The 10,989-nt window shown below is 45.4% G+C and overlaps 1 protein-coding gene across 1 annotated transcript in view; it reads right to left on the bottom strand.

Annotated features, from left to right (window-relative positions):
* Fbxl13 (F-box and leucine rich repeat protein 13) overlaps positions 1 to 10,989 on the bottom strand; it is a 143,697-nt gene that overhangs the window by 28,298 nt on the left and 104,410 nt on the right. Inside the window, exons 13-17 of the mRNA XM_013350411.2 lie at positions 6,556 to 6,654; positions 5,721 to 5,838; positions 5,466 to 5,628; positions 3,053 to 3,172; positions 2,184 to 2,310 (exon numbers count right to left, since the gene is read on the bottom strand). Coding sequence (XP_013205865.1) covers positions 2,184 to 2,310; positions 3,053 to 3,172; positions 5,466 to 5,628; positions 5,721 to 5,838; positions 6,556 to 6,654 — 627 coding nt within the window. The remainder of the gene's footprint in view (positions 1 to 2,183; positions 2,311 to 3,052; positions 3,173 to 5,465; positions 5,629 to 5,720; positions 5,839 to 6,555; positions 6,655 to 10,989) is intronic.

Genomic DNA, 10,989 nt, shown 5'->3' on the forward strand with positions numbered 1-10,989 from the left:
CTGACCATCAGCACCACCACCGTAATCAAGCCAGTGCGCATGTGCATGGTAAATGACAGTTTACCTTGTCAAGCCAGTGCGCATGCACATAGTAACTTTCCATCCCTTGCTCTCTGCCTCTCCTGTGGCGTTGAGGTCTTCACTCTGTAAGCTTATGCTCTCCCTCTCAAGACGCATAAAGCTTTTCTGCAGAAGGATCCTGATTGTGCCGCGTCGTTCTTGCTGGCGAGACAGTAGCGCGGGACACATATATAAAAAATAAAACTTTGAAAAATAAAATTTAAACTCGAGTAACGTTGCTATTAGCAGAGAACTAAACGCATGGAAGTTACAGACACTGAGAAGATCCGTGGTGGACGCTGAAATCAGACACCAAGAGCAGCAGAAGCCGTCACTCACTGCCCTATGCTGGGCCAGTGGGAGGAGGTAGTATTGTTGGAGCTCAGAGGTCAAGCTGGTGCAGGGATGTCCCGAAGGGAGTAGAGCGTACAAGAAGTACAGGTGATGGTCATGCCCAGGAGGAGGAGCAAACCCTGGCCTTCCCTTCATGGACCTGCTAACTGCTCCTAAGTGCCTCACCGTGAGCGCCAAGCTCGGCTGGTCTCTAGCTTACCTGAGGTCGCCACTCTGCAGAAAAGGAAGAGGAGGCCGAGGCAGGGTCCATGGGCAAACAAAGGCATGAGGGGAAGCAGAATGTCCGTGGGGTAACCTGAGACCGTGGCCCTGAGACAGCCTCGCAGGCTCACCAGACTCTAGCAGGACCCCGAGGCGCCCCGAGAAGTGGCCTGGAGCTCTACCTAGACCTGGAACGCAGCATCAGGTGGGGCCTTGAGACATCAGTTCCCAAATGCACGGAAGACCAAACACAAACTGCCCCGCTAGGAACCGACTACAGATAGCTGCTCCACACCCCTGCTTGCCTATGACACTCCAAAGAAACGGGAGAGGATCTAGGTGTAGTGGTCTGTCCTGTCACCTGTGTATCCTGTCCCTTTAAGAGACAAGCCCCGCCCCCACACACGTGCTCCTTCTGCTGAAGCAGGTCTTCCCCTGCTTGGATCTGTTTGGTTCTCTCCTCTCTCTCTCTCCTCTCTCTCCTCTCTTTTCTCTCTCTCTCTCTCTCTCTCTCTCTCTCTCTCTCTCTCTCTCTCTCTCTTGCTTTCTCCCCCCCCACACACACACATCCCTCTTCTGAGGGGGTGGCTGCCTCTTCTCTCCCCCTTCCCCTTCCTTCTATAACTCAAACTCTTTCTGTGTGGCATGTCTACCCGGCTCTCACCCGCCTGGGACCCGCGGCTGCTGGTGGGACCAGCTGCCCCTCGTGTCCCGCCGCTGCCCCAGGGGGATCCGCTGCACCGCTAGCACTAGGTGCACCCAATGTAAAGGAAGAAAAGAATCCACACAGGGGACGCGCGCATCCTTCCTCTAACGCGGCGGACTGAAGGCTGGGGAAGGGTGCCCGGTGCAAGGAGATGTGTGTAGAGATCCAAACACAGGGCTTCTCCGAGGTCTCAGACAGGCAGGCGACATTTGGCTTTGGTGTTTAAATAGGGATTTAGCACGTTACTGGGGGTGGAGCCCTCCCCTCTGCTGTCTTTCTCCCCTATGGTAGGGAGTTCTTGCTCACATACACAGGGAAAACCTTTCAGGAGCGCGCCCAACTCTCAGCACCTTCCTCCACGGGCGAGGACTCGATTCTGTGCTAGGTGGCAGGACGGACTTGGTCTTGGAAGAACAGCATCAACTGCTTTTGAGAAATCAAGGCTTGTTGGGGGATCTTCCTAGACCTCAGCTTCAATCCCAAAGCATGCATACAGTTTATAGAATGTGAGGTTCACAGGAAAAATATATTCTGCCGCCTAAAGTATATCATTGCTACACAGACCAAACGTCTATGATAAAACAAATTTCAGATTGTTATGTATTACTTTGGTCTGTCATGCCTTTCCTCAAAATACTGGATTTTGCTAATTTTTTAAACAAAGAAACATGAAAATTTACAAACAACTTCATTTATCACTAGAGACAATATTCTTAAATTTTCCATTTGTAATCTAATAATCTAAGAAAGAAAAATATTGTTCTCTCCAATTTCTTGCAAACCAGAAAATTATATTACAAAATAAGACTGTTTAAAATGTGTGTGTATATATATAAATATATATATATTATTTTTTATTTACCTCATTTGTGATGAGTGTTCCAGAAAGATCTATTGATATCAATGATAGCATGCTTGTAATAAATTCAATTGCGATGTCAGTCAAATGATCACAATTTCGTAAGCTCAAATAGTGCAAATTAGGGCAGCTGAAAGAAAATGCCACGAAGGGTTAACCTGAGCTCCCAAACACATCAACACCAGCTTCTCCATGGAAAACTCTGGGAATACCAAATGGTGTGGAAGAAAGGATCAGCCTTTTCCTAACCTACATGTAAGCCCCAACACAGAAAACTTTAGCTGTTTTGTTTTGCTGACACAGGGTCTTATTTTATGTCTTGCATTGGCCTGGAACTCACTATGTAGTTCTGGGCTGGCCTTGAACTCATGGCATGCCTCTCGCCTCAGCCTCTGAGGTGCTGTTTGAGATTGAGTTTCACACTGCGGTTTCCAACAATGCAAGGAAAGCATTTATGACAGTTCCATGAAGCACCGTTGTGGAACTGCCCAGAGAAATAGCCGCCACAGGCAGGGCTGAGCTCCACACTTCTCTCTCAGTGGTTTGTAACATTAGAGAACAGAAGGCCACCACCAAGCCGGGAGGGTGAAGATTGAATCAACCAATCAGAACAGCCCTCAGGAAGCTTGGAGTAAAGTTTACACTGAGGCGGTACCCTTGGACAGCACAGGGAAGTCACTCTCCCCACATGGTCATCTCTCTACGCAGAGAGATGTCACTCAACCCAGGTAACAACGAAGGAAGCAGCTCAGGTGGGATTAGGTGAGTTCAGGCTAAGGGCTACTTCAGAGTGCCTAATGCGCTGGAGTGGGCTTGGGCTGATCACTCCCATCACAGCTCAGGCGCTAAGGCAGGGTGGGGCTTTGTCCTACCGCTCCGACAGTCTCACGATGGAGGTGTCGCCCAGGAGGGTACAGTTAGTCAAGTTGAGCTCTCTGAGCCTCATGCTTGCGGGACCATCAAGAAACTGCCGCAGGCCGGTGTCGCTAATCCTGTAGGAAGGGAGAGAGGAGCGTCATGCACGATCTCGTACAACATGAAGGCTTGTGGTAACACCAGTCTCTCCATCAAATACAGTCCAAAGAAGGAAATATCTGCACTGGTCTTTTGTCAAGTTAAAAAATGATCGCACAGCTCTTCATATAATAGAAAATGGGTAAAGGATAGTAATAGGAGGGATAGCCACAATAATCTGAATTAATAACACGATGATCTCTTTCTTCCTGTTTAAAATGTACTAAGGTTAAGAAACACCTGACAGGATCTGCAAAGAGCTAAGGCTGGATTTTAGACGGGGAGAAGCAAGACTCAAGATCCTGGATGGATTTCCGCTGCACTCAAGGTTGCCTGGGCTGGACTGGAAACACAAGAGGTGACCTACGGACTGCTAGACCACAGAAAACCTGCATCTGAAAGACGACCTTGCCCTCAGCCTGTCCTCATGAGAAGCATCTCCAGGGGCCAGCATCATCTCCTGCGGTCACTCCTGCATCAACTTCCGGAAGCTCAGGACTCATCACTCTCTGTCTTCCAAGTGGGCTTTTATTTCTAATTCCAGCTGAAGACCACCAGGTCCATCTTTAGAAAGTCTTACAGCCAGAGGAACAGGACAGGGGATTGTATCAGGTCAAGCCAAAGAAGAGCGTTCACAGGCAGCCTACAGGACAGCAGACAGGAAGAGCCCTGAGGGCAATCCAGGCTGGCTGCGCTTTCTCTTGGTGTCCACCGTTTGCCTATGTGAGTTCATTCCTGTTGCTGTGATGTGATGCCCTGGGCCAAGCAGCCTCTGAGAAGGAAGGGTATTGAACTCAGAGCAGATAGCCACCTCACATCCGGTCAAGAGCAGAGAGAGCGGCAGGTACCCGCTGGGCATCTTGCTCTCCGCTGGCTTTTCCCTCTCGCACTACTCAGGTAGTCTCTGTCTCTGTCTCTCTCTGCTGTTACGATAAAACACTGGCCAAATCAACGTGGGGAGGAAAGGGTTTACCACATCTTGGAGCTTCGAGTCCATCATTGAAGGAGGTGAGAACCAAAAGGCAGCGACCTTGGAGACCCTGCTCCCCGGCTCGTGCTCAGACAGCCCAGGCCCACCTAATCAATCAGAGACAGCATCTCCCTCCTACACCTGTAAGCACCCAAGACATAGTCATGCCCACAGTCAACCTGATAGAGGCAATCGCTCAGTTGAGGTCCCCTCTTTCAGGTTAGCCATGACAGGACCCCAAAACCAGGGCATGATGCTTCCCACGTCCAGGGTGGGTCTTCCCATGCCAGTTAACAAGGATCTCCCTCCCCATACACACATACACAGAATGCCCACAGGCCAACCTGACAGACAATTCCTCACTGAAACTCCTTTCAGGTGATTAGTTCTGGGTGGTGACAAAGTTGACATTAAAAATGACCACATCATAGTCCAGCAAATGGACTAGTTTAGTGAATCCCACGATGCCTCTCGCTAGGCACCTACCTGGGCAGCAATCAGGAGGCTGTTGGGGTGGGAAACGAGGCATGACAAAGCAGAGGTCCAAACACAATCAGCTTATGTATTAGCAAATACCAGACTGGAGTAATCAGTGAGTAATGAGTTAGCGAGAAAATAAAATATAGCTCCCAGGGTGGAAGACTGAGAAATCTACCTCTGGAAGAGATTTGCAAAAGAAGGCAGGAAAGCAGCACCATGCGCAAGGACCCGACGGTGAAAGTCCACAGAGAAAGAACTGCAGCAGGGGTGGTTTAGGAACCCCGAGACTCTCCTCAGGTGGGCTAGCCCCTTCCGTGAACACGGGGTGCGCACACAGCTCCCTGAACTCTCGGACACCACCTGAGCCCCACCCACACCGCGTGACTTGTTCTCTTTCCTCTGTGGAACAGTGTGACTTGCCACCCCCCCAAAAACAACCAAACCCGGCAGTTCCCATTCAAACAGATTTCCAGAATGAGAAATAGCTCTAGCCAGCTCAACTTATTCTGGGAGCGTGTACAATAAGGCAAAATTGTTTTCCAATGAGCTTTTAGGGAAAATCGTCTGTTTACTATCTTGGGCCTGTGCACAACTGGGCAGGTATATGAGTAAGATCAGATGCATTATGGGAAAGGGCATGTGCAGTGGGGAAATGATTACATAATTAAATTCATCAGCCAAGATAGAAAGCCTCCCTACACAGTAAGACTTGGACCCGGCCTATTTCTGTTCCCCTAACTAACACTGTCGAAAGAGCCGGCTCAGCCTTGATAATCTACATTGCTTGAACACCGAGTGGACGCACTCTGAGTGGCTTTTACCTCACACAGTTGGTCAAGTTCAGCACAGCCAGTTGCTTCAACACAGAAAGCGACTTGAGGCTGCTGTCCGTTAGTGCCTTGCAGTCCACCATGTAAATGTGATTGATACCTGGGTAGTTCTTGTCTATATATTTGAAGCACGCATCAGTAATCCTTTTGTTTCCTGTTGAGAAAGAAGAAAATACAAGTACTATCTTTAAATGTCCAGGGAAAAAATTTAAATAAGGTTAAGTCACGTTTTTTAGTATCACAGACCTTCAAATCGGATTTTTTTGAGGTTGCAGGAAGAAAGAGCTTTGAAGGCGCGGTCAGAGATGTGTGGTGAGCCAAGGAAAACCACCGTGGAGATGTGGGGACACTTCTCAACCAAGACCTTCGGGAGAGGGAGAAACGGAGACAGGCTCACTGCTGCAGAGCACCCACAAGGAGGGGATGGTCATCCCTCAAGACCTTCAGAGCAGACAGGCTGACTGCTACATTTTCCTAATTTTCAAGTAAATAGGGCTGATTTCGTATTTTATGAAATCAATATGCTCATTTTGAGTAATGTAGAGAAGTGAAAATTAAATGTTACAAGAGCATGGGAAAACATGAGGAAAGGAAATGTTGGAAAAGCCAGCTGGCAGTTGACAAGGGGATCAGATCAAGTCAAGCAGAGCTGGGCCTGGGTCATGGTTGGGAGAATGACCATTGTGCTCTGGCTGTAACATCAAAAGTAGTTAAGCATTCAGACGTTTTGTCTGTCTGTTGCTGTTTGTCTATAGGCACTGGTGTTTCGCCTGTATGTGTGTCTGTGTGAGGGTGTCAGGTGCTCCGGAACTGGAGTTACAGACAGATGTGAGCTGCAGTGTGGGTGCTGGGAACTGAACTCAGGTCCTCTTGAAGAGCAGTGAGTGCTCTTAACCACCGAGCCATCTCTCCAGCCCCTCAAATGTTTCTGTGAGGTATGTGCGTGCGTATGTACGACTATTTAAATGATTTCCTAGCTATGAATCAATTCGAGTAAAAGGCCGGTTCACGTTTCTCAGTAGCTCAGGCCAGCAGCATGTGTGCTCGTATAAACGAGGGAAAGGGTCATCTTGCCACCTACTTTTACACAGTTGTCAGTCAGGGTTGGCATGTCGTTGATGGTCAGGTGCATGATGCCCGTGCAGCTGTTGGCGATGTTCCTGAAGCCTTGCACTGAGATCTGAATCACAGAGGAGATGGTGGGGAAATTAATTAGCGGGGCCTCCTGCGAAAGGCCAGGAAGCCATCGCCAGAGGTGGCCGTGAAGTCTTTGCATGTTTTAAAAGGAAAACCATGTGCTGCTGAGATAGCTCAGGGAGAGAACTGGCTGCCAGCCTGTCAGCCTGAGTTCCATACCCAGATCTCACGGGCTAGAAGGCAGAGCTGACCCAGCAGCTCGGAGGCTGACCTCTGCAAGCTCCATGTGGCCCACACACCAAAGCATATTCACACACACACACACACACACACACACACACACACACACACACACACACACCAAATAAGTAAACAAAGAAATGCAATTTTCAAATAAAAAAATAAAATTGAAAGCATAAAATAGGACTGACAAGCCAGGCGGTGGTGGCACACACCTTTAATCCCAGCACTCGGGAGGCAGAGGCAGGCGGATCTCTATGAGTTCGAGGCCAGCCTGGTCCACAGGAGCTAGTTTCCAGGACAGGCTCTAAAGCTACAGAGAAACCCTGTCTCGAAAAATAAACATGAACCATTTGAATAACTATTCAGTGTTTTATAAGTCACCACCTGCATCTAATTCCAAAACAGCTTCATAAGGCAAACGAGCAACCAGGAGCCTGCTGGCCACACACCCTGCCCCTTGGTTCCTGGCATTGCTAACCTGGTTTCTGACTCTTTGGGCCAACTTGTGTGGAATGTTTACTACAAATGCAACTACACAGTGTGAAACCTTCTGTAGCTAGCCATTTTGCTTAGCATTTTGTTTATCCTCCGAATTTGTCAGGTTTTCTGGAGGAGTGGAACTACAGAACATATGTATATTACATGTGGATCTATTACAGTGACTTGCAAGCTGTGGCCAGCATGGTGCTTTATTAACCTTGAATTTTCTTAATACTAATGAGAAAGGAACAGCAGCAGCAGAGAGACATTGGATAATAGCAAAAACTTCTGAATTAAGTCAGCTGATATATTTCAAGGATTTGTTGACCTCACAATGGAAACCAGGAGATGTGCTATATTGGAGAAGGGGTTTCACTCTTGTTTCACAGGAGAAGAAAAGCTGTGGACACTATCAAAATTAATAAAGATTCAACTTGAAAAAGAGAAACCTCCTGAGAAAAAGAAATGACAGTCGTCTGCAGAGGTGAGCACCATACAGATGGTAAGAAAACCTCATAAGTTTGGGGCAGGGTTGTGTTCTTGTCTTTGCAGAAAAATATTCATCTTCAAAGAGTTGAGAGACCTTGGACATCTAGATGCCCAAAGATGAAAAGATAGCTATCCAGAAAGAATTATAGAGTTAAGAGAAATCTGACTTATGATGCTATATCATCTGCATGGTAAGATAAGATTATCTGGACATGTATATATCTCTACTTAAAAATCAAAGCTGGCCTTGGAATTGGACAAAGGCTATTCTTCTCTAAATCCAAGCATATTGTTAGAAGAAAAATTCAGAGTTTCTGTCTCATGTCAGAGCCATCTGGTATGGGACAGAAAGAAGATAGATTTTAAGGAAATATTTTACTTTTCTCCATGTCCACTTTGTCTATATTGTATCTCTCACTGAATATATGTCTATATGAATGATGGTTAAGTTTTCAACAATGAACAGTAGATTTTCCTGCAGTAATCTTTGAGGCTTCCAGGAAGAAGATGGGGCCCCACAACAATGCCATGACATCATGATTGATATGACGTCATGATGCTGACCGCACTACTAGAAGACTGGTTTTTGAGTAATGGTGGAAATGGTGCACCTTCTTACAACATCCTGGACAGAACTCCAAATAAGAACCAAAAAAAAAAAAACCCTATCAACTACTCAGAGACCATTTAATTATACAAACAGCAATCTTGAAACTTAACCATCATTTTACTTTTACAGGGTCCCATAGAGAGAACATCCCTCCATGATAGCTGGAAGCAATTCTAGAAGATGATGTTCCCTCTCCCAACAAAGTTTGTCCTCATGGCTAGGGATACCATTTAGGGGTTGATTATTACTTGTATAGGGTTGGGGGTTGGTGTGAAAATTATGTAGGCCCAGAGATTTAAAAAAAAGAGGGGAAATTGAATGGAATAATAGGTATATTAGTGTGAACTTACTCACACTAATAATAATAATAGTGAGTAATAGAGTGAATACTTGTGAGCTATTATTTATGGACAATTTACATTGGTATGGATTCTTGTACATTGACACAAGTTCAAATTATATTTGTTATTTCTGTTCACAATATTTGTACACCTATGCAAAATTATTTTGTATAGTATTTGTATAATATAATATATTGTATCATGCATTTTGTTCAAGACATTTTGTATATTGATACAATTTTAGAATACATTTATCATATTGCATTATATATGTCTAACTCTGATCAAGATATTTATACATTATTTACATTTTGAGGTCACTGTCCTCCTTTACTGCACAATTGTTTAAAGATTGTTTAATATTCTGATATGAAGTCTTGATCACTAAGTTATATAAGTATTAAGTATTATAGGTCAATAGTCATTCATGTTTGTTATACTTTTAGTCAGGCTAATTAGGTTCTTTAGATACATAGAGGTTGTATTCTACATAGATAAGTAACCTTCAACCACTTCAACGATCTGTAGAACATGGCATTTAAATAACTTAGGATTCTGTTGATGTGAGACACGATTGCTCCTAGCAGCACCGATCTATTCCTGAGAGAGTGTTGAACACCAAAGACACTCTACTTGGAGTTTGTTTTCTTCTTGGCAAAATTGGCCTTTGGGCAAGAAACTGCCCATACCTCAACCACTGACAAAGTGCACAGTGTCCAGACTGGATAAGCAGGATACAAGAAAAAAGGCTGCCAAACCTTGCCAAGACAGGGTAAGATGATTCTGAAATTGTTCCTGCCTCTGAAAATGGTCTGTCAGTTACTCTAGGCCTTAGCCAAAGTTGGTTGCTTCAACACTGCAAATGAGACTTTGGGTGATTGCTCAGGCAGCCAGTTGTCTGTCATCTCCTGCACAGTTTGGAAGCTGCTTGATTGCACTTCCTGCCTACTTAAGTAATATTATTTCCCTTCTCAGGCCTTCGATGGGGTTGAAGATTAGATAGTCATAGTTACCTTCCTCTTATGATCTAGCCAAGCCATTTCCAATATGAGACTTAGACTCCTTAGGATAAAAGGCTTGTTAAAACATGAGGATATATTCTTTACTTAATATTGTTTATGTTGGTTGTAATTCTAACTTTATACTTGACATCTGTTCCTAGTGTGCATAGTTTTGTATTGGGTTTAGAACTAAAGGGGGGTGCTGTGGGAGCTCCTTTGGCCAATAGTCTTTAAGATACCCAGCCACTTGGGCGTGGTCTCTTATGCTATAAATGCAGCTATAAAGCTTGTGCTCACTCTCTTGCTTCTGGCTCTCGCTTCTGGCAGCTAGACTCTGTTCCTGTTACCCATTCGTGCAGAAGATTTTGATCTAGGACAGTGATCTGTAAGTCTATTGGACATAAACGTATGGACTTTGGGGTCCTTGTTTTATTGGTGTACATCTGTCTATTTCTATGCCAGCACCACACTCTTGGACTCCTGTAGCTTTACATCCTGAAGAACACTGTCTTTTATGAGGTCTCCTGATGACCAAAGCGTGGGCTGTATTCAACACAGATTATATAGCAGTGAAGAACTGATACCAAACTAAAATATCAGTAATTAAAATGGATTAACTAAAACGGTAACCCATCAACCTCCCCAAAATACAAATATCTTAGAGAAATAACTGATATGATGAAATAGCTCAAAAGGTTGGCTACATAAAGCTTTCCTATTGAGAATCTGGTCCACAGGGAGCAGGCTCAGTGCCTGCTGTTGAAAGTACAGATCCACCTAGAACCCGAAGCTGAACAAATTCCAACTCTCCAGGTCATTCCCAAGTGCATTATTGTCAGAGAAAGGAGTTAGCTCTTCCGAGAAACTAGGGTGATGTCTATCTACCCAAATCTATTTCTAAGAGAAAGATTGATTTTAACAAATCAGATCATGCCTGGTGCGGTGGTGTGTAGTTGGTTGTTTTTACTCTTTACTCTTTGGAGGGGCCCACCATGCGATTCCCAAACAAACACACAGAGGCTTCTTCTTATGAATGCCCGGCCTTAGTTTGGCTTGTTTCTAGCCAGCTTTTCTTAATTTAAAATTATCCCAACTACCTTTTGCCTCTGGGCTTTGATCTTTCTCTTTTCTTCTTCTCTGTGGCTCGCTGTGCAGCTGCCCCTGGATTTCCCTGTGGCTCGCTGTGCAGCTGCCCCTGGATTTCTCTGTGGCTC

This window comes from Microtus ochrogaster, chromosome 26 (genome assembly GCF_000317375.1).
Source record: "Microtus ochrogaster isolate Prairie Vole_2 chromosome 26, MicOch1.0, whole genome shotgun sequence".
Taxonomy (NCBI): domain Eukaryota; kingdom Metazoa; phylum Chordata; class Mammalia; order Rodentia; family Cricetidae; genus Microtus; species Microtus ochrogaster.